At 41.0% G+C, this 24,814-nt stretch overlaps 1 protein-coding gene across 2 annotated transcripts in view; it reads left to right on the top strand.

Moving 5' to 3' along the window:
- Positions 1-24,814, top strand: part of STK3 (serine/threonine kinase 3) — a 151,037-nt gene that overhangs the window by 86,340 nt on the left and 39,883 nt on the right. For both annotated transcript variants that reach the window (XM_063299543.1, XM_063299544.1), the window contains exon 10: positions 1,755-1,930. In XM_063299543.1, coding sequence (XP_063155613.1) covers positions 1,755-1,930 — 176 coding nt within the window. The remainder of the gene's footprint in view (positions 1-1,754; positions 1,931-24,814) is intronic.

Raw genomic sequence — 24,814 nt, 5'->3', positions numbered from 1 at the left:
GGCATGCTTCCGAGACCCCGCTAGATGGAATTCTTTTATAGAGGGGGCCCGTAACATGACCTGCATGACCAGATGGGGTGGGTCAATGTAATAGGGATGAGACGGTCCCTCAGATATCCTGGTCCCATGCCATGTAGGGCTTTAAAGGTGATAACCAACACCTTGAATTGGACCCGGAAGCAAACTGGGACCCAGTGGAGCTCACGCAACAAAGGTGTTATGTGTGCAAATCTTGGAGCACCCAAGATTGTCCACGCAGCAGCATTCTGGACCAGCTGTAGCTTCCGGATATTTTTCAAGGGTAGCTCCATGTAGAGCGCATTACAGTAATCTATATGGGAGATAACCAGGGCATGAGTGACTGTTCGGAGTCACCAAAACTCTTCCTGTATTCTTGTGGAGTCTGAAGGCTACAGTCTTTCCTTGATTTCTAGTGACGAGAATTCTTAACTCTTGTGCTTTTCATCATTTACCTTGGATATGCCTTTTCCTTGGCTGATTGCAATGTGAATGTTGTTATTGTTTATTCGTTCAGTCGCTTCTGACTCTTCGTGACTTCATGGACCAGCCCATGCCAGAGCTTCCTGTTGGTCGTCAACACCCCCAGCTCCCCCAGGGATGAGTCTGTCACCTCTAGGCAATGTGAATGCTCCATAGAAATTGCTGTGTTTTCCCTTTCAATTCATGAATGCATGGATCAACCTAATGCTAAGTTTGACAATTTGTCCATCCAGCCCACTGCAATATACTATATTTGGATAAGTTGCAAGTAGAGATCATTCTCAGATTTGCTTTTTGAGATGTGTTTAAATTAATATCTAAAAAAGTGCAACAGTATTTGTGGCATGTAAAGCATACTGTAAAAAGGTAAAGGTAAAGGTTTTCCTTGACATTAAGTCCAGTTGTGTCGGACTCTCGGGGCGGTGCTTATCTCTGTTTCAAAGCTGAAGAGCCGGTGTTTGTCCATAGACACTTCCGTGGTCATGTGGCCGGTATGACTAAATGGAACGCCGTTACCTGCCCGCTGAAGCAGTACCTATTAATCTACTCACATTTGCATGTTTTCGAACTGCTAGGTTGGCAGGAGCTGGGCCTAGCAATGGGAGCTCACCCTGTCATGCGGATTCGAACTGCCAACCTTCCGATTGGCAAGCTCAGCAGCTCAGCGGTTTAACCCGCAGCGCCACCATGTCCCTACTACTGTAATCCCCCCTTAATACATTTATTAACAGAGATTTGTTTGTTTTATTCTAATACCTATAATTTTAGTTTGAAGGCAGGGATTCTTAATATGTCTCTTGCTAGTATTGTAGTATTAGGATTATAAATTTTGATCTATTTATTTCAAAATGTAAGTCCTTGAAGGTGGCTTTTCAGTTGGGAATTAGTTCTGTTAATATATCTTCCTCCAAAATTCAGCCTAAGTAGTAATGAGGCAATTCTGAAAATGACTGTGACATTCTGAAAGTCAAACATTATCCTTTAATGTGAACCTTACACATTTTATGAACATCTAATTAAGTGATTTCAGTGCACTTCTCTTGTGTATTATTGCAGGGTTTTTTTTAAAGGCATTTCAAGAAGGTAGGCATTACTTTCTCTTCCTATCTGCTATTCTTAGCAAATTTGTGTCTAATCCTCTCTAATAGTTGGAAAAGTTGACAACTTAACTTTTGTGCCAGCACAACTCACTTTGAGATCTTTGAATTGTTTCTCTTTATATTTTAACTACAATTTTCTTATTTTCAAATCAGGAAATGCTACATCACCACAGGCTCAGCGACCTTCATTTATGGATTACTTTGATAAACAGGATTCCAAGAATAAGGCCCATGAAAACTGCAACCAGAATATACATGAATCTTACCACATATCGAAGAATGTTTTCCCTGATAACTGGAAAGTTCCCCAAGATGGTGACTTTGATTTTGTAAGTTACTATGTACAGTTTGCTTTCCTAATGTTATTGCATGTTACGTGGATATTCTTGATTTAGTATTTCTACATGATACAAGTATATACTGTACGTCCACCTACATCTTTGTGGTTGGGAATTATGTTATCATGGAGTGTATCTTCAGTGCATATTACATTACGCACTGTGTTAAGCATATAGCAATAGCATGTATTCATGTGGAATATTACTTTCTGTAATAGGAGACTAAAATCTTACAAATAGAAGTAGACTGATCTTTCTCTTTGGTTTCCTCTCTCTAAACTGATAATCTCATACATTTGGAACTAAGTGTAATACTTTTCCCTGTATTTTCTAAGAAACAGTTCCTCTATGTGTGTTTGGAGTCATTCCTTCCTACACTGGGGAAAAGCCTTTTTCGATCCAAAGATTTTAAAAATTGGACTGGGAGGAAGCAATTTTTGAATTACTATGAAACATTAGAGAGTCCTTGGAAATATTAGATGTGCAGAAAACAGGAAGAATAGATGTTCAGAGATCCTTTCCCCCTCTGAACCATTCTTGCAATTATCCTACTTTATCCCCCAATTATTGCGGGACTTCTGGAGCGGTATGGAAGGTCATAGTTGTACTACAGAATAAACTGTCAATTTTTAAAAAAAGTTTCCAACCATAAAAGCCTTTGCTGAGTCAAAGAGCCTTATACTATTGGAGGACACAATTGGATACAATCCAACATTTAATTTGCTGCTTCGAACTAGAAAATACAGTTTACAAATAAATAAAATTTGCAGTGCATTCTTTCAGTCACACAGTACTGTATTATTTCCTCTCCCGATGATCCAGCTGTTTCTTTCTTTCCCCTACTGAAGAAATCAGTGCATCTAACCTTTCATTAGGAAGTTAGGATATTAATAAATATCCAGTGTTGCCACAACTGTCAGTGACTTACAGATTGTCAGAGAGAAATTAATCAACTTTGATATTTTTTAAATAATTTATTTGTATTGTCAATCTTATTTGTATGAAAGTTCAGGCCATCTACAAGATTTCCACTTCATTGCAGAAAGGATAGTTGTTAATAAAACTTGTTATTATAGGTATAGCAACATTTATTCATGTATAAAATACTTGTTAGGGTTTTTTTTTTAATTGATGAACATTCTTTTGAAAAATATCAGTAATGTTTCTTCTTTTTTTCTTCAAAAGTACATGAATTTGGATTAAGTTACAAAATCAAAATGCCTTAGATGCTGTGTACATTGTTAACAGTTGTTAATGGCCTGACACTTGCTGATGAATAGAGGACAGCGGAGCATATATTTTGTACTTCTTTTAAAATATATATTTTTTAAATTGCTGACATACTGTTTTATGCAGTTCATAAAATATATGAATAATGGATAGCTTACCGTAAGAATTCTACCCTTTCTCTTTTGATGATTTTTTTTCCGTAATGAGTTCTGGTTAATATGGTTTTTATCAGTAAATGCGATCAAAAATATCTAATTGTGAATGTTCTTTCAAAAAGGAATAGCAATTTAAATTCTAAACTGGAAAAGTAAACTAATATCCAGGATCATTCTAAAGCAATGTGGTTATTAATTTGTATCAGTCTCGTTATAGAGAGAGGGAGGAAATAGATTTTGTTTGCCAGTAGTTACTTCAAGTTCAGCAAAATGCAAGCAAAACAAAACAAAAAATCCATTAAAATTAGGTCAGATACAATCAACTCTTATATAAATTAAATAACTGTGAACTACACAGAAAATCTTGCATGAACTTAAAATTGCCAGAATATACATAAACTTAAATGTTTAAGTCCTCCTTCCTGCAGAGTATTGCGTTTCCCATCAGCAATCCCCTCTGATCATAATGATAGCAAATTAAAAACGTTTTTATTGTAAGGTATTTATTTTAAACACTCAGCAAGTATAGCACTTTCTCCTTTGCTGTCTTCTGATGAGATTTTCCAATATACAACCTCCCGTGATACACTGAACAATGTCAGAAATAAGTGATTGAATCTCAAGGACCTAATTGCTCAGGATGAGACTTGTTGCAATATATATCTTCTAACTATGCCATTTAATGGATGTTTTTAGTAAAAGTTGTTATGTTTATATAATTATGTAGAACTTAAAATAATCTTTACAGAATTAAAGGAGCCTAAAGGGAATTTCCAGTAAAGTGTGCCTTGTTCTGAGATAGCAATATTTATTCTTTTCTTTTAGCACAATAAATTTTTAAGGCTTTATTTATTTATGTTTATGCAGTTTGTCCTGACTGTAGTCAACAGGAGACTCTGGTTTGCAAATCCATTCCAGTTACTTAGTCCCTAATGTGTACTGAGAAGGTTTAGCTGTTCTAACCGCCCAGAATCTTTAGGGGAGATGGGCGGTGACAGAAATTTGAAATAGACAGACAGACAGACAGGAAAAGACAGAATATGAGACTCTGAAATGTGGTAGTGACCATCAGAATCTTTACAAATATTTCTCAATCAGTAATTAAACAATAATTTGAGACTCCATTGTCTGTATTGGTATAATCATGATTTTAATCTTACAGAGACTAGAAAGAAAAACAGCGGTAGTATCTACCCCCACCATGGGGTAGGGCTAGGAGTGAAAATTGACAAAAGAAGAGTGCAGTTGAAGCCCTGCCTCTTTTCTGTGTGTGTCAGTGTGTCATGCGCTGCCTACCTCTGAATAATTCTCAGACACTGGTTCTGTGGAACAGGCTCTGATTTATTCACAGTGTAGGTACAGTATAGGAAAAAAGCTGAGAGTGACAGGAGCGCGCCGGTGCGGGGTTTAAATACCCCGCGCCGGTCAGCGCCCCCTCACTCGCGGTTACGTCACCCCCCTTTGTCCAACACGTTGTCCTGCCGGTAGGTGAGGGGTTGCGAGGCCCCGCTGGCGTTCCGGGATCGCCCATCATCGGTTTCTCTATTCCTCCGGTGATTGCTGTCGGCTGGGCGATCTCCGTTGCGTTAGCGCTAACAGCTTGGGTGTGCCTCGCGATCCGTTTAGCCATTGTTTCTTGTCCTTCAGTCTTTGTGAGTTGATGGCTACTTATCTTGAGCCCCTTCCCCTGTTTCCTTGCTATTGTCATGTGTGCCATTGCGCTGATGTCTTCAGCTCAACGGCACTCATGACATACTGCCCCCTGTCCGAATAGTGCCCCCCCCCCCCCGGTTTTCTGGTTTTTTTTTTTTTTTTTTCCAGGGGAGCTGTCAAAGTAACTTTTTTTTTTTTTTTTAAATTCCCGCCGGAGTGTTTTTCGCCCCTCCCTTTGTTCCGCCCTCTGCCACGTGCTTTCCTAGGGTGTGTCCTTAGTGCGCATGCCCAGGTCACACCCTGGCGTGCGCATGCTCCGGCCACACCCTGTTAGTTTGGCTCAGTTCGGCGAGGAGAGAGGCGTGGCTGGTCGGGTGCTTATCGGCTCCAGGTAGGGCCCTTCTTTTTTATTCAAAGTGCGTCGCCTTTGTTATGTGTGCTCCTGGGTGTTGCCCCCAGGATGCCCTGTTGACTTGCTTGCCACTCCCCCGTGGGCCCGGGGCGGGGGGAGGGTGCTGGCGAACGCTTGTTACTGCCTCGTGGGCCCAGGGTGGGGGGGGAGTCCCGGGGGAGGAGGTCCACCCAAGTCGCGGGCTTGGGGGGGCCCTTTCCCTTGGGGCACGGTAGGCGGGGGGGGGCCTGCGGGGGAGGGGTTTTGCAGGTGACGGCTTGCTAGCCTTGGTTTTGGCTTGTCGGGGTATGCCCGGTGAAAAGCCCGGGTCAGGTCAGGCGCATTAACGTTGTGCGCCGCCACCCATTCTGGGTGGGGGAAGTGTTCCCACCTGACCAAATAGTGTAAAGTTCCCCGTTGCCTGCGAGAGTCGAGTATGTCCCTTACGTCAAAGTGATGTTGCCCGTCGATCATCACCGGTGAGGGCTGTGGCGTGCTTGGGTGCCATCGTGAGGTGGTTGCCGGTTTCAGGAGGCTGGTGTGGAACACCAGGTGGAGTCTCCGTAGGTTGTGTGGCAGGTCCAAGCGTATTGCCACCGGGTTCACTATTTGCGTGACTCGGAACGGCCCGATGTACTTAGGCCCCAGTTTTTTCGAGGGTTGGGGTGACTTTAGAAATTTGGTGGATAGGTAGACCATATCCCCCGCCTGGAACGTCGGTTGTTGGCGCCGGTGCTTGTCGGCCTGCTCTTTGTAGGCCGCCTGTGCATCCTTCAGCGCTGCCGTGATTATTGGCCACGATTCCGCAATCTTCCGTCCCCAGTCGCTAGCGTCCACCTGGGGTTCCGGGGGTTGTGGTAGCTCCGGTATGGGGACGAAGTCACGCCCCGAGACTACCTCGAACGGAGTTTTCCCCGTGCTCGTGTGGACGGCGTTGTTGTATGCGACTTCGGCAAACGGGAGCAGTTCGGCCCAGTCGTCTTGATGATAGTTGGTGTATGAGCGTATGAATTGCTCTAGGGTGGCATTAAGGACCTCTGTGGCTCCGTCCGTCTGGGGGTGCCAGGCAGTGGATAGGGCCTGTTGGGTCCCCGTCAGCTTTAGGAAGGCCCGCCAGAATTTAGAGGTGAACTGTGTGCCCCTGTCGGTCACCACACGTGCGGGACATCCGTGTAACCTGTACACGTGGATGAGGAAGAGTTTGGCTAGTTGTTGTGCGGATGGGACCGACGTGCAGGGGATGAAGTGGGCCTGTTTCGAGAAGTAATCCTTCACCACCCAAATGGCCGTTTTCTTCTGGCTGGGTGGGAGGTCCACTATAAAATCCATAGAGATTTCCTCCCATGGGCGGGAGGGTTCTGCCACCTGTTGTAATAGCCCCGCGGGTTTGCCTGGTGCCCGTTTGGCCCTAGCACACGTTGGGCAGGACGCTACGTATGCTTTCACGTCTCGTCTGAGCGCGGGCCACCAGAATTGACGCCTTGTTAGGTGTAGGGTCTTGAGGAACCCAAAGTGTCCCGCTTGCTTGGCGTCGTGTGACCTATGCAAGATCGCTTGGCGTTGCGAGTCCGGGACATAGATTCTGCCTTCCCCCCATGCCAGGTCCTGTGCCATCGTTACCTTGTCGGGGTTTGCCAGGAACCAGGGGTCGGTTTTGAGGGCGGCGGCGATGTCCGTGCGTATTCCCCCTGGTAGTTGCGGTGGGCTTCGTCTGGTCGCAGGTTGTCCCGCCGTCGGCTGTGCCGTAGAGTCGAGCTGCCTCCGGGCGCCACTTCGGGTGGTCACGGCCATCCCCAGTTGCGAGGTGGATAGGACCGTCCCAATGGTGTCTGGGGCGGGTTCTTCGTCCTGGGGCAGTCGGGAGAGGGCGTCGGCCATGAAGTTCTTTTTGCCCGGCATGAACTTCAGCTGGAATTTAAAGCGGCTGAAGAATTGGGCCCATCGGACCTGTTTTGGGCTAAGGCGTCTGGGCGTTCGGAGGGCCTCGAGGTTCCGGTGGTCGGTCCAGACCTCGAATGGTTGGGTGGCTCCCTCGAGTATGTGTCGCCATGTTTCTAGCGCCGATTTTACCGCGAAGGCTTCTTTCTCCCAGACGTGCCATCGCCTTTCTGTCTCGGAAAATTTCCTCGACAGGTAGGCGCATGGTTTCAGGAGTCCCGTGGGGTCCTTTTGGAGTAGGATGGCCCCCAGGGAGAAGTCTGAGGCGTCGGCTTGGACCACGAACGGCCGTTCTGGGTCCGGGTGCGCGAGGATTGGCTCCGTGGTGAACAGCGCTTTCAGCTTGTTGAATGCGGTCTGGCACGCGGGAGTCCAATTCAATACTGTGCCCGGGTTCTTGGCGCGTCGGGTGTCCCCCACCCCTTTGGTTTTGAGGAGGTCCGTTAGGGGGAGGGCTATCTCTGCGAACCCCCGGGCGAATGACCTGTAAAAATTCGCGAAGCCGAGGAAGCTCTGGAGTTGGCGTCTGTTGCGGGGGCGTTCCCAGTTCAGCACCGCCTCGACTTTTGCGGGGTCCATTTCTATGCCGTCTCCGGAGATTCGGTACCCCAGGTAGTCTAGGCGCGCTTTATGAAATTCGCACTTTGTAGGTTTGGCATAGAGCTGCGCCCTTCTGAGCTTGTCGAGGACTTGCCTGACTAGGGTCACATGTTCTTTGTGCGTTTTCGTGTAGATAAGGACGTCGTCTATGTAGACAAGGACCCCTTTGAACAGGTGTTCATGCAGTACCTCATTGATGAGCTGCATAAACACCCCGGGGGCCCCCGCGAGTCCGAACGGCAGCACTTTGTACTGGAAGGCGCCTAGGGGGCAGTTGAACGCAGTCTTCCATTCGTCCCCCTCCCTGATTCGGATGCGGTAGTACGCCGGTGGGGTTCAGTCTCTCTCGGCCGTTGGTCCGCTTCCTCCGCCGTCTGCTGGGTGTCTCCATCGTCCTCCTCCGTGCTTACCGTTGGGCTGTCGCTCCACGCCCGTTGCTGGGGTGCGATGTGGGGCGCGGGGTTCTCCGCTGGTTTCGGAAGGTATGTTGCTCCCTCCCGTGGTCGGGTTGCCTCCGTCGCCATCTCCCCTTGGGGTTGGAGCTGAGGCTCGGGTTGGGTCGGGTGGGCGTCCATGGCTCCGGGAGTCCGCGGTGCCTCTGGCCTCGGTCGGTCCTCCTCTGCTTCTTGCCGTGCGGCTCGCCCTCCTTGTCCGCGTCGCGCCGGCCTCATCTTCCTGGTCTTCTCGCCGTCTACTCCTCCCGCGGCTCGTTGTCGTCCGGTGGGGCTCGGCGAGGCTGAGTTTATGACTCTCAGCTTTATGTCATGCGCTGCCTACCTCTGAATAATTCTCAGACACTGGTTCTGTGGAACAGGCTCTGATTTATTCACAGTGTAGGTACAGTATAGGAAAAAAGCTGAGAGTGACAGGAGCGCGCCGGTGCGGGGTTTAAATACCCCGCGCCGGTCAGCGCCCCCTCACTCGCGGTTACGTCACCCCCCTTTGTCCAACACGTTGTCCTGCCGGTAGGTGAGGGGTTGCGAGGCCCCGCTGGCGTTCCGGGATCGCCCATCATCGGTTTCTTTATTCCTCCGGTGATTGCTGTCGGCTGGGCGATCTCCGTTGCGTTAGCGCTAACAGCTTGGGTGTGCCTCGCGATCCGTTTAGCCATTGTTTCTTGTCCTTCAGTCTTTGTGAGTTGATGGCTACTTATCTTGAGCCCCTTCCCCTGTTTCCTTGCTATTGTCATGTGTGCCATTGCGCTGATGTCTTCAGCTCAACGGCACTCATGACACAGTGTCACAAACATGTACAAAGGAACAGGTCATGCTACCAAAAGAGACCATCTTGTCTCTCTTGATACACACCCTGCAGATGCCCCTGAATTCGAAGGAGGGAAAACAAAACGCAAGAATTTATTTTGGACTATATTTTAGAAATGCAAGTCTCTTAAGACAAATTTAGCTTGGACTAAAAAAACGCATAATAATGTTTTTTCTTATACAGCTCTAAAGCTGAAACAATCATGTTCTGTAAAAACATTACAGTACACATTTTTTTCTTTCTTTGAATGTGGGCTTTTGTGTATTTTTAAAAAAAGTCTTGTATGTATCCTATGGACAATTTATTATTAATGTTTGCATTATTGTTTTAACAATTGAATCTAAGACGTAGTTATAAAACAGAAATTAGGTAGAAAATGACCTAATAGAGTAAATAGCTATTAAAAGCCTCATCAGTACTGATGTAATTAATTATCTTAACTGTATCTATGCGGTAAGTGCTTCTTTTTTCTAGTTAGGATAAGTAAAAAAATTAGAAAAGGCAAATGTATTTTACATTAGTGCCTGTGGGGGGAAAACTGTCTGTTTGTTAAAATCTGTTTTATGTAAGTATGGTATCCAGATTGTTTAATATTAAATAATGAACATGTAGATCATGTGTTGCTGTTATACCATTCATTCATTCATTCATTCATTTATTTATTTATTTGATATATTTTGGTGGATCCATTTTTTTTGGGTAGAAAGGTAATTTGTTAGAAGAGGTAGAATTCTGTAGTGACTTCCAAGAACAACAAACATATTAAAATATAATTACTGTAAAATGATGACATTGTAAATAAGAAGTGCTTAGTTTGCATTAAAAAAGTACATCTGACAACTGATTACATAATAGAGTAAGAGATTAGGAATGTATGTAATAACTGTTTTCCAGGCCTAAGGGGCAGTTCCTGAATAGTTAAAAGAATTAGTAAAAGCTTCTCTTCTTCTCACAGCGGTGTAAGAAGGCTCAGCACTTGTATGCCGTTATTAAGCCATAGTTAGTGTTACATCATCTAAAATAGCTAACGCACAAGAAGTTCAGAGGTTGGAATAGGGATTCAAAGCATCATTAAAGTATCAGAGCCAATTCCATATTAGAGGAGGCTGCATTTTCCCAGCAATTGCCTGCCATATGTCAAGGATACTAAGAATGGGGAGGAGGAAGAAGAGGAAGAATGGGGAAGAACAGCCACCCAGTAAGCTTGCTTGTCACCTTATCCTGTCCTCGTGAGCAGAGTTTATACATTTAAATACAGAGTCTGCTACTCTTGTGCTAGATCTTTCCAGGCTTATTTTAAGAAGTCAGCCTGATTTGGAAAGAAAACCCTATTATCCCTCATCATAGTTAACCTATAAAACAAGCTAGGATAAATTTTGTAACTGTTTGACAGTTTCGAGAGTCAGTAAGATTATAGAGGCTGGTGGCCAACTTTCCTACATCTATTTAATTATAGAACAGGTTTATTATTCATGAATAATTTGAAAATAATGATGAATAGAAGAAAATGGTGAGAATAGTGAAAGAAAAGCAGCACAGTTATATTTGTCACTGTTGCCTTAGTAACTAATCGTTCATATTAATATCTCATGCATTTCTCTGTAGTTTCCTGAGTTTTCAGATAGCTTTGAAATACTTGCAGCTTGATTAAAAACATGAAGATGTTTTCTACAGATGACAGTAACTGAGCTTTGGGATTCAAGATGCTATTTGTCTAATGTGATTCTAATTCTGAAATGGGATTCTTTTCATTCCATGTAAACCTGTGTTATTCCATCCAACTCTGAACTCTGCAATACCCCTTGAGGTTGTTGCCTGAAAGGCTACTGATAGGATTGTATTAGATTTTGCATGATTTTCAAGTTTAATACTGTTCTATATTATCTTTCAAAAATATATCCAGAACACAAATACTTGTGAAATACTTACATTTCATCAAGTTAACATTAACTTCCAGTCCTAAAGGTATATGTTGCTATTTCTGGATAAAACCAGTAGTTTAATAGTTATAGGTACATAGTCCTGACATTTTTAAAATGTTAATTTCATTCTCATAAGCATCATTGGAATTATTATGGCATCATCTGCTACTACTACAGATCATCAGTTTTATGTCAGCGAGTTGATCTTATTTCTGGTTAGTATATTGGTTGGGATAGCCATTTTAATTCAATAATAATTTCAGCTCCTGCTCTACAAAATATGTTTGCAGGAGTGAATGGCAGCAAAAAATGTTTTCTGGGTTTTTTATTGATGAATTAGAAGCTATACTACAGGCATTCTGCCTTTTATTACTGCTCCCTTTCCAGATCTTCTTTGAAAGTGCTGGTAGAAAGACATTCAGCACTAGTATACAGATCATTTCCCAAGCTACTGCAGGAAGAAGGTGGGTTGGCAAATAAAGTTTGGCTGTTGCAGCATCAACACAGCAAGCAATATGTAAAGCCTCCAAGACTCTAACTATAATTATACAACAAAATTAGATGAATTATTTTACATTGCCACTCTTTCCAATTTTGACTGAGTGGTGAAATTCTCCTTCCTAAATCAGATAAATCCCAACACACAGACAGAAATCAGATCAAGTAAGAAACGGTACTGAAAATGATTTATTTTGACTTATTCTTCAGTATATAGTCACTAAAAAATATTGAAATATTGAACAGAGCTCCATGGATAGAGAAAACTCTGAGCTGTACGCTGCTGCCTTCACTTGTAGGAGGAGATGAAATTAACAATGTTGTGGAGGTTTGTAATACATTCATCTCTTCTTCCCGTCCACTTTACATAGAAACTTACATGTTTACTGTCCTATGCAAGCGTGAGCCTAATGCAAACAAGAAATTTGGCAGTTAGAAGTCTGAGTTTTTATTAGCATGTTATGAATATTCTACCAGTAACCATAAGAACTGGTAATTTAGACAGGAGGAGGAGGAAGAAGATTATTTTATCCCCTCTCTCTCTCGAGGCAGTGAACATACCTAATACTCCCGCCTCCTATTGCATTTTGTATTATATTATGTCAGTGTCACAAACTGCTAGCTTAGGTCTGGAGGCAAGAGTGCTGAGAGGAGATCAAATTATTTGATAAATCACATATCAATGAATTCCAGTCTAAAAGTCAAGCCCAAAGTCTGATCATGGAGCAAGAAGCAGGAAGAACCTGGAGCAAGCTGTCACAGGAACACAAGTCAGAAGCAGGAAAGTGAATGAGAAGGGGGTTGGAGCATGCTGTTATAACCAGAATTCTTGGTTGTGCTTAATTAGAAGAGTTAATGCTGACCTTTTCTGCTTCACCTTTAGCTGATTTGGGGCTTGGCACTCCCAAGGATAGTCTCTGATTCCTTATTGTTGGAATCAGTGACCATCTGCACTGAGTCAGACTCATCAGGTACAGGGGGCTGACAGCCTGTTGCCACATGAACCGTAGGCTGAGAATCTGCTAGGTGTTCCTCTTCCTTCTCAGAGTCAGAGGAACCCATTCCAATGAGAGAAGGGAGATAACCTCCATTTTCATATATGAATGTCTTTCCCATATCTGAGCCATAAACATTCATGCCTTACTTCAGATTGCTTTACAGTTACATTAGAAATACATATTGGAAATAAGACAATTGAGTACAAGCAAAATGTCAAAAAGGAACATGGGGAGAGTTAATGGAGGACATCAGATATGTAGGCAGTTGCCTCTCTTCACAGTTGTTCTTTCCACTCTTTTCATCAGCTGCTATGGCAACAGTCCGCTGGTGATCTTAAACAAGTTGGTTAGTGTAAAACTAGTGAGGGAAATTGTGGATAGTTCTAGGAATCTGACTTGTTTTCTGTGATTAGAGAATTGTTGCCATAGGAACAGAGCAGAGAACAAATTATAGTTTTAAGTTTTCATTGGCTTCACGGAGTCAAGCAAGTTGGCCCTGAAATAGGTATGTGTTCCAGATTTTTTTCTTGCCTGTCTTGTTCACATGGATCATTTGCTGCATCTACAGTAATCAAGCTGGACTGAACACCCTCCCTCCCATATACATTTTTTCAGGGTTAATCATTCCTCTGCAGAAGCTGAGGGTGGGAGAAATATCAGTGAAGTTGGATAGTGGGTGAAATAAAAAGGGCTTTTGGGTGAGGTGTTACCTTTGAAAATGAGGGAATGGAGACGCTTTTAAAAAGAACAGATTGGCTGCCCTCAATAGCATTTATTTTGAACTTTATCCAGAATGCAGAATTCAGAGGGCATCCTGCCAAGCTGGTCATGGCAATCAAAACATCACTTCCATTTTTTTCATGTTAAAAATAAAAACAAGGAAGATATAGTACAGCTACTTGTCTTAAAAAGCCCATTCTTCAGTTTTTCCCCTCAAAAAATGAATCCAGTTTTCATAGGACACTTCCAGTCCACCTCACATCAAAAGTATAAAAAGCAATGGTTCTATGACTTAAATCTGTCTTATCAGGGATGGAGAATCATTGGCCCACAGGTCTAATCAGGCCTATCAGTCTTCTTCATCATAGGGGGCGTTCCCAACTTGCACACAACCACAGCACAAAAATGCCCTACCAGCCTTTTTTTTCTGTCATGCCCTCATGACATTGCTTCCATCTCATCCCCAAGCCATGCTTAATGCAGTTTAAAGTTGTTAGCTGTTCCCATGTTAAAATGGTGTTTTTCCTGTTAAAGCAGGCATCAAGTCACAGCAGCTTTGCCATAATTGCAATCTGATACATTTTAGCAGCCTCTTCAGGTGTCAGTGTTAGGTGACTGCAATTCCAACCACTGGGGGAGTGGGCTCAGCCCATCACTCATTGGTTACTTTAGGCCAATGTAGGCATGCCCATACCTTTTGGTCCCTTGGCATTGTCCAGGACTAACAGGACTTAGCAGTGGGAAAGTACAGCTCGCCCCACGTGCCTGCCGGATGTCCATGCTGATCCTGTGCTCAGGGACCTGGACCATTGTGAACAGCAGCTGATAAGCAGAGGCAGGAGTGGAAGTGCTAGAATGAAGTGGGAGAAGGGCACTCCCTCCCTCTCCCATCTCACAGTGCAACTCTTCCCATGCCTGTCAGCTGTTATTTGGACTGGTTTCAAAAAAAGGTTTTCTTTTTCTAATATCCGCTGATAGGCTCCTTTTGGACAGGCGTTATTCTGGAATATTCCAGAATAGTGCTAAACCCATGTCCAAAGGGAGACAGACTGTGCAAAACCATCTGTCAAAACTTGCCTCTTTCCCATTCCCCCTCCCCTGTTAAGGAGATTGATGGGTGGATGTTTTGCTGTCAGCTGGAAATGTTTGGTAGGAGGGGAAGAAAATAAAGCTGAGGAATCCAGCCATCCTTGTCTTTAATGTACCTTCTACACCATAAATAAGGACAGCACCATCTGCCAGCATCAAACTCCTGTTAGAATAGGGATCACCAGGAGAAGCAACACATACTGTGTCAACATAGTTTTCTGACAAGTCAAGGACAGATGGGTAATACTTTAACTCAGACATGAGGAACAGCCTTTAAAGACAATTCTACTTAAAACAAACAGTTGAAATTGTGTGGGATAAGGGAAGATTGATGATGTAGCAGCCAAGGATGAACTTTGCTATACATAAATTTCAAAGAGAAACTTCAAAATTTTAGCATAGATAAACAGGAATAATTCAGATTCCCCAGTATTTTAGGTGAAAAACTTAAAATATCAATAATGGTAAATCATACTTTTTTTCTTTTTGCTTCTTCCAGTTCTTATTTATGCATATAATTTTGCTTATATATAATAGTGTTTAAAATCCCCACCCCTCACCTCAAAAAGAGAATGTGGAAAAGACTTCAAGGGGTGAAAATGGAAAGCAGGAGAAGGTACTAAGCAGGTCAGAGCTGGAATTTGAAGTGATCTGTCATAATAGGAAAAACTATTCTGCTTTTTTAATAGTTTATCTGCAAAGTTGAGGTTAGGATCTTTAAGCAGTCCAGATTGTTCTATTTTCTTGTTGAATATTGTCCAGGCATAATAAATATTTTCTGTACATTTTTAAGACAGCTCCGGTTTCCTGCAGGATTCTTGGTTATGATAATAATCAGATATAGCAGCTGCCTTAAACGGGAGGTCTTTATCTGCAGTCCCTATAATTCTCGATCAGCATGGTTAATGGCAGTTGTAGCCTAATAGACCTGGAAAGGACCTAGTTAGGGAAGGCTGAACTATAGTTTTCTTGTTCTGGCTAAACTCAGCAAAAAGCTAAGCAACACCACAGGCCAAGAATTTAAATTGTATTATTTTAAAAGTTATGAAGGTTTGAGGACATTTCCTTGTGCTTTTGTTTTTGAAGTTGTTTTGCAGTTGTCAGAACTTTTCTGACTATTTTAATTAAAGATCTAGACTATGAAAAGCTTTTTTTCCCCCTAGGTGAAATCTATTTTTCAGCGTGTACAAATTGATGTAAAAAGCCAGTTTGATGTAGTGGTTAAGGCATCAGGCTAGAAACCGGGAAACTGTGAGTTCTAGTTCTCCCTTAGGCACAGAGCCAGCTGGCCAGTCAGCCATAGGAAGAAGGCAATGACAAACTACTTTTGAAATCTTGCCAAGAAAACTGCAGGAACTTGTCTGACTTGAAGACACCAAAACAAACAACCCAACAACTCCAAATTGACATCACCTTTTCTTAAGTTCTCCAGCTTATTTTGTATACAGCACACATCTTACAGCACAATTCTCTTTATTTATTTACTTATGATGAAGGTGTTAAAGCAAAATACTTAATTAGGAATTTTTTCTTTTTTAATTGTTAAGCTTGGAGGAGGATATTTTTATTGAAACATATGTTACATTTCACATGTAGATGGTAACCTAGGATCCATTTGCTCCTCTATATAAAACATCAGAAGAAGTTTTTACTTCAGATGCTGATTCCTGCACATAAGTTTGCTTGAAGATGGTGATCATCCATGCCTACTTAGGCAGAATGTGCTGTCTTACAAAATAGTTATTTGCATATTTTTTCCCAACAGGAAAACAAACTTCATTTCTGAGTTACTAAGGATGAGAAATGTGTACATTTTTAGGTAGTGTGCTTTGCTAGGCTAATAAACAGCTTCTCTTTATCCCTTTTTACTAATACTCTACAGCAAGTTCAGTTGAAGTTTTGCTTAGTCAGAATGGCTGAAATATATTGTATACTTGCCATTTCAGAATGCTTGCTTGCATTGGTAATATTTTAACTTTTTAAACTAAATTATTATACTGGTTTATTCTCAGTCTGTCAGTACATAAGAAAGTCATTTTTCTGGTCATACCGGCTTCCAAGCCAACCCAGGAAATTCATGTGGTATTGTAGTTTGGAGCCAGTGTTTTTGTCTGCACTGAGGTTAAAACAGTTTTGATTGTTTGACTTAAATTTTCAGCATTTAAAAATTGAGTAAAATGCCTTAACCAAGCAAATAAAAAACACCAATAAAATGTAAGCCCAGTATTCTCATCTATTTGTGCCCCTCTTGGATCCAATGCAAAGTATTTCATAAAATATAGTTCATTATATAATTTTACAGAGAGGATATTAAACTCACCTCACAGGGTGGTTGTTGTGAGGAAAATAGGAGGAGGAAGGAGTATTAGGTATGTTCGCTGCCTTGAGTCATTTATAAAAATAATAAAGGCGGGATAGAAAATAAATAAATAAATGAGGAAAATACTGCTAGCCATCTGCATAACTGGCAGTGAATCAGAGAACTAATCACATTGTTCAGCTTTTGTATTGGACTGAAAGATTTTACCAGAACGTAAAAAGTTCAATATATTTAATAAGGATCTTAATTTTTAAATAATATGGCTGATTCTGCTCTCTTCTTCCTTAATATTACATGTCAGATACATTTACAAATAAAGCTGCATCCCAAATTTATACTTGTTCTTCCCTGTAAATGTAAAACAATTTTAACATGATACTTCTAGCTTTCTAATCAAGAATCAGGTGGTTTACTTTTAAACCACTGGCTAGAACCTGTATTTATATTTATAATGAAAGAATGTCTTAAAATACTTAACCAAGTTTTGATAATTACGAATTTTGCAGGGGGTTTGCTAGTTTACGTCAAGTCCATACTTTATGTATTACTGTACTTGTGCCTACAGGAACTTTCCCCCCTGTACTATAATACTCTATTCTGTGACAGTTAATTAGCTACTCTTAGTGTTGTATAATCACTTGCCAAAAATATCCCTTTCAAATCTGCCAAGCTGATTACAGTTAGAAAAGGAAACTAATCATATGATATTCGCAACATTCATTAAAATATCAGTGACATTCTCTCTTTCTGTCATATTTTTGAATATGTTATGTAAGCAGATGTAGGTTCTTTATAACAATCCTTTTAACATTTAAAGACCCTTTGGCATAGCTGAGGAGGTATGGGTACTTCAAAATATGCCCTAAATATTATTTTATATGAGACACACGTAATAAGTTAATCTCTTTGTGCATTTGTATATACACAGACTCACGTGATGCTGATATTGGTCTTAAAAGTGCCCCTTTCTCCTTCCAACATGCTTTCCCCCGGCTGAACAGCACTCAGAGCTTGGTTGTGTTTTAAATGCTAGGTAAATCTGTAAGTTAAAGTAATATTGGTCTTTAAAAATTCATCTTTATTATCCATACATATTTCATATGTATTTCATATGTATTCGTGTATATGTAGAATTCTTGTAGCAGATTTGTATGAAAAAATTACATAACTAGCACTCATTTAATTCATGACATACATACTATTACAGTTATTGTAGTATACAGTAGTGCTTAGAGTGCTGGACTTGAACCTAGGAAACTCAAGTTCGGGTTCTACTCTGTGCTAAGAAAATTGCTGGGTGTTTTTCCGTATTTATTCCCTCTGCCCAATCGACCTCACAGGGTACTTATGAGGGAAAATTAGCATGCTCTTCATGTTGCCTTGAGCCCATGAAAAAGAGGCAGGGTAAAAAATTAAAAATATATTAGTAATCCATTTCATATTTGTGGAGTCCTTGGTGCTCTCTGAGCCGTGTTGTTTTCTTGCAGACATTACATTGCCAGACTAGGCAACATCTTCAGTACAAAAACCCCTTTCTCACTGAAGATGTTGCCTTGTCTGGCAATGAAATGTCTGCAAGAAAACAACACGGCTCAGAGAGCACCAAGGACTCCACAGTTCAACCCTCAGCCACAAATACTCTCTTCGATTAATTTTATATTTGCATATGCAAAGCTTCTCCAGGCATAGTCAAAGGTAGGCATATGCCAAGCAGAGATACTCCATTTGCGAAATCCCAAACTTTTGAAAAATCTAGAAAGAATATGATTTCTGGTATATAGTAGATAACGCTTACACAGATCATCTAATACAGATTAGAGCATATAGAAAAAGAGACGCCGGATGTTTAAGCTGGCTTTGGAATAGGCCAAGGGACATGAGACATTGCTGATGCATGCTGGATAATTGAGAAAACCAAGGAATAGTAAAAAGAAGTCAGTTGGTACTTCCATTGATCACTGAAGGACCTTTGATTGTGTGGATCACATGAAGCTGTGGAATGTGCTTAGAAAAATGGGAATCTCACAACAACTTGTTGTCCTCTTGCTAAACCTATACACAAGTCAGGAAGCCACAGTACAGATAGTACATGGTGAAACAGAGTTGCTCCACATTGGATTCCTGTTCAGGTGGTGAAATTTCCTTCTCCTCCACTGCATTCCCATGTTTCCCAGTCATCCAGAGGAAGTTTAGGGCCTTGGCAAGCTGGTGGACAATTACTGCTGGAATCTGATCTCATTGCATACAGTCGTATACAGTACATTGTTTTAGATTCTACTGTACTACAGCACAGTTTGGATCTCCCCTTCTGCAACGTAGTATTAGTTTGGTCCCCAGTTTGATTTATGGCTTTAAAAAAAGAGGGGAAACATGTTTTAAAGAGAATAGTTTTTAGAAGCTTACTATTTTGTTGTAGGTATAGTTATTGACATTCCGATTAAAATTCCATAAATAGTTAGTTTTAAAGTAATTCTTTATATTACAGTATATATAAATGGAATTTTATAGAATTGGAAAGTGCTATTTAGGCCATTCAAATCTATGTTCCATGCAGGAATCTAAAGTAAGATATCTAAAATAGATGTTTGTCCAGTCCTTGCTTGAATATACCCAGAGAAGGGGAACTACCACTGCTCTTGAAATTGGTTCCATTGGCAAACAACTCTTAATTCAGAGACTTTTTTCTAATACTCAAATGAGGCCTATCTTACTATGTATTAAATAAAAAATTCTATGCCCTGCTTTCTGAGATATTACAGAATGTGTCTTGTTTGCCTTCTCTGTAACATCCTTTTAGGTATTTGAAAAGTTTTGTTATATTCCCCACCCAGTTTTCTGTTCTCAAAGCTAAACATTTCTAATTTCCTGGTTCATTCATTCTCCCTTCGTAAGACTTCATAAATCTCCAAATTATCCCACAACATGTCCTTCTCTGCATCCTTCTGAATTTTGTTAGGGTATTTTGCCCAGAATTGGATATTTTATTTATGTATTAGATTGATTCTCACTGCAGTCAAGGAGACTGTTGATAGTTTACAATATCTCTCAGAATAAAATGATAAAATGTCCACTATACAGAACAGCCTATCTCAACCTTTTGACCCTGGAGGAGCCCTTGAAATATTTTTCAGGCCTCAGGGAATCCCTGCACATTCAGGCTCAAATAATAGACCAGAAGTTACAAAATTATTATATTCGTTTCATGTGTAGGCCTGCATATATGCATTAACAGTGTTCTTAAACTAAAAATAAAGAATGAAACTTACCTCTTTAATGTGAAGTTGCCCAAATTCGAAATTTTTTTTTACATAAATTGTGATCTCTCAGGGAAGCCCTAGTGACCTCTCGCAGAACCCTAAGGTTCCACGGAACCCTGGTACAGATAGTAAAACAATAACTTAATAGATGAAACCCAAAGTATTATTTGAGTTCTCCAAGCTTGGTTTTGGGGTTGCATATGTTTCATACCCTACTAAGTAACATAATCAGTGCAGGAATTTTAGAGAATTGAGGTTCATAAGTTGGCGGGAGTTCAGTATCCTTCTATCTTGCCTGCTTTGTGCATGCTTGGGTGGGGAGGTAGATCCATACTTTGGGTTCATTTAATAGAAAGACTATCATTTCTAGATATTGCATAACTAGTTTTGCTATGAATCTTGAGAGGTATTACCTATTTCTTCAGAATTAGCAGGCTCCTGAAGGAAAGGCCCTCTGCTTTCTTTCCTGGATATCTTCCTTGAAGATTCCAAAACTTTAAATCAGAGGCTGTCAAAGAAACAGAAAACCCTGCTTGCTTCCAGCCTTGCTTCATGGACTTCTGCAGAGTTCTTTGATTTTTAGAAGCTTATTATTTTCAAACCTTTTCTATATCCAACTGAAGGAAGAGATGGGGTAGTCTGAATATGTGCATAACAATAAGCCATGTCTCACTTGTGTAGACGTGGATTCTCAGTTTGGCATGCACAGAATATAGAATAGAATAGAATAGAATAGAATAGAATAGAATAGAATAGAATAGAATAGAATAGAATAGAATAGAATACTTTATTGGCCAAGTATGATTAGACATACAAGGAATTTGACTTCGGTGGAAGAGCTCTCAATGTATTTACATAACATCAAAAATAAACAATAGTAAAGTAATAATGTTATTTACTAAAACTATACAATCAAGAAAGAAAAAAAAGGGCTGCGACTAGGGGGGTAACCGGGGCATGTGCCCTGGGTGCCGCACTGGGGGGGCGCCAAAATGAGTGCAGGGGGGGTGCCAAAATGAGTGCTGGAGGGCACCAAAATGGGCGCTGAATCCATGTTTGCCCCGGGTGACACAGACCCTATTTGCAGCCCAGGGCATGCAAGCTACATTGGCAGCAGCATCAGACCCAGAACTGGACCCCATGGCATTGCACTGGATATTTCATTCCAGTTTGAATGAGGAACCATTGACAAGTTCTCTTTGTGTACTGTGGGTTCACTGAAAAGACATGCCATCCAGCCCACACTTAACTAGTTTGCTGATCAGAACATCATGGAGTATTTTGTCAAATGCTTTATTGAAATCGAAATAGTAGAAAAAGAATTTTTATTGTCGTCAATGACTGGTCCATTAAATACCTTGCATGTGTAAAATTGATTAACCAATTAGGTAAACAGATCAGTCAAACTGCTGTGTATCTTAGATATTTTGTGAAAAAAATTGGCCACACTTATGGAGAGGAAATAATTTGAATCTGAAAATAAAAGTTTTAAATAAAACTGATCAGAGTGACCAAGATATTTAATTCGGTTTGGGGTTAACAGCTCACAATGAGTATCAACGTAAAATGGACAGTATAATAAAACATTTTTGGTGGTTTCAGTGACTTCTTTACCACATGGGGAAGACTGGATTTAAACAGGATGCCTTTGTATCTCCCTTCTAAAGCTGCTGATGGAAGTGTGTTGAACTGTGCCAAGGTTAAGGCCCTCCTTAGTTTGGGAATAGTAATTGGGTTTAGATATCTGGCTAGTCTGTAAGGGATATGGGGGCTACTTAGAAATATGTCTTTGGGGAGGGACATCAGGTCTGCTTGAATGTCCTTGAGGCATTGGTTGATCGCCTCTACTATGTGTTTGTGCCCTAGCATGTGCGCTTGAGTTAAGGAAAACCCAGAAGCTCCAGTTTTTTATGTATTGCCTTTCTCTCAAGAGGAAACAAATTTATCAGAAAGAACCTAGGGAGTTAGATATTCCCTAGGGGGAAGAGCAGTTTAGTCCAATATGTGAAAACGTGTATCTAAGTGCTGGATTCAATCTTAAACCAGCCTTGCAACATAGGATTGCATTTGAAACTGAACATGGGACTTGGAATAAAGTCCTGAGGAATTTAGTCTGTACTCTTTCCAAAGGGGCATAAGAACAGTATGAGCTCATCTAAGCACCAAATAATAATTATGCCCAAACATGGGCTGAATGCACTTGAAGTATGCAGAAATATACGATGCCCCTTTGGTATAAAATAATGTTTGAATGGCTGTGGCAAATCTTTGGTCTTTTCAGATTACATATTCCATATGTAACCTGTGTGTGGTTGTGGCATGAAATACAATGCTGAGATACTTAAATGACTTAACCTGCTTGATTGGATGATTATTTAATTTCCAGATGTGCATTTTAGGGCATTTTGCAAATACCTGCACCTTGGTTTTATTGTAGTGAATTTCTAGGGCTTTTGCATTACAGTATTTGGCCAATGCTCTTTTTGACCCAGTCTGGATCTGTGGGAGCAGAACTACATCATCTGCATATAAGATAATTGCTATGTGCTTCTCTGCCACTTTTGGGAGATGATGTGCAAGGTTATTAATCCTGGCAACTATAGGATTGATATAATAATTAAATTATGATGGTGCTAGAATGCATCCCTGCTCTGTTAACAGGGATCTCCTTAGTATAATGGCTTTGGGAGTTACATCTGACCTTTATAGTTGACTTGTCATATAATTTATAGATAAGCCGAAGGAGCCTTCTGTTTACAGTGGAATCTTGCTGCTAATGCTGAGGAGATGACAGGGCAGTAGTTAGCTGGAAGATTCTGATTATCTTTCTTGCGAATATGAACTACAAGGGCAAGGTCCTGATCTTGGGGAATGATCACTGTCTGATCAATGTATGTAAACAGGGAGGCTAATACTGGAATCCACCAGTCCAAATTACTTTGGAGAAACTCAGAAAATCTTTGCCTAGCAGAAATCAAGATAATGTTATATCCTCAACCTCTTAAGGAAATTACCTAATAAAAATTAAGATCCTGTTAACCTGGCTGCTTGTGATCTTGAAAACTCTATGCTGTCTTATGATAATTGCAATAAATCCTTGGATTTAACAAACAAAATCTGCTGATAGGGAATGTGCTGCACTGGGGCAGATCTGCTGCTTGCTTATGGATAATAATATACATCTTTTTGATTTGGCAGGTGACAATAGACATCAACAATTGTATTGCTCTTATTCATTCCTCTACTTACTTTAACATAGATATTATTTATTACATTGGGAAGCTCATTCTCTTGAATGTTTGAGGGGTGAATACTTTTAACATAGAGTGTAGCTCTTCCTTTTATATTACCTCTGCTCCTTTTGGAAAAAAATGTATTATTCACTTGCTATACAGGTAGTCTTCGCTTAACAACCATTCGTTTAGTGATGGTTTGGACTTACAACGGTGCTGGAAAAAGTGACTTGCAACGGTCCTCACATGTACGACTGTTGCAGCATCCCTGCATTCACGTGATCACAATTTGGACATTTGGCAACCGGTTCGCATTTATAACCGTTGCAGCATCACATGGCCATGTGATCGCCATTTTCGACCTTCCTGGCCAGCTTCTGGCAAGCAAAATCAATGGGGGACTGCGTGATTTGCTTAATGCCCACATGGTTTGCTTAACGCCTATGGTGATTCACTTAACGACCAACACAAAGAGTTGTAAAATTGAGTCAGATTCGCTTAATGACCAATTCACTTAGCAACTGAAATTCCAGTCCCAATTGTGCTCATTAAGAGAGGACTACCTGTATTCCTGTCATGGCAGGTATCCTGCTAGCTCCCTGTTATATCTAGTAAATCAGGTTGGTCTTCCTAAACTGAGAGTTCAAGATCATTTTCTTGCCATACTCTTGGGCATTCGTGTATACACAATAAAGGCCAAAATCCTTGTACTCAGTATTTCTGATTTTTCTTCAGATATTTTAAGAGTGCATTACAACAACACTGCCTCTTTTTACAGTGCACAATTGCTTATCTGAAATCCTAACATGGGTTTTGTCTCCATTCCTGATCAAGTTCACCGTGCTTGAGCTAAACATACTTTTTATGGTTGTTGTGAGGTGCAGCTCATCTCAGGGAAGCAATCCATTATCCAGAGTACTAGTAAATTGAGTGGAATACTCAAGAGGGGTAGACAGATATATAATTAAGAATGCAGGGGGAACAGGGAGAAGTTAGTAAAACAGGCTTTAAAAGGTAAAACAGTGCAACAGATAGCAAAAAGTTTGTCACATTGCTGTGTATAACATAACAAACATACTATCTACTCAAAGCTGGAATGATCTACACCCAGTTACTGATAGAAAATTAGTATATAATATATAACTGCAGGGGGAAATTGTTTTTTCTATACTGAGATAGCCACATCTTATATTAATTTCACAATGCTATATTAAGCAATAGGCTAAAGCTAACAATTAATAATATGATTAAATTTAACCAGGAGTTATTACAAACTTCTAAAGATCAAGTATTTGGGGAAGGTTGTGGGGGGCGGGTGGAGGAGAGTAATAGCACTGCATTTTTCTCTCAACCCACTGCAATTTGTCTGTAGCCCTTTTTATACTTCCTGCTGTGGGTTATTTAAATTTTATTTAAGGAACCTTTTCATAGAAGAATTGTATGTTCAGAGACTGGTTCAGCTTACAATAAGTCCAATTAATAATAAAAAAGATGATATTTAGCACTTATTCAGCTTTTTATTGAGTGTTCAAAGCAGGATATAAGGAACAAAAAGCTCTATTAATGTTGACCTGCAACAGCGCAGGTTGTGTGACCAGTGTTACCTCC

This window comes from Candoia aspera, chromosome 3 (genome assembly GCF_035149785.1).
Source record: "Candoia aspera isolate rCanAsp1 chromosome 3, rCanAsp1.hap2, whole genome shotgun sequence".
NCBI lineage: Eukaryota > Metazoa > Chordata > Lepidosauria > Squamata > Boidae > Candoia > Candoia aspera.
The sequence above is the reverse complement of the archived record's forward strand: the minus strand, read 5'-3'. Positions and strand labels throughout refer to the sequence as shown.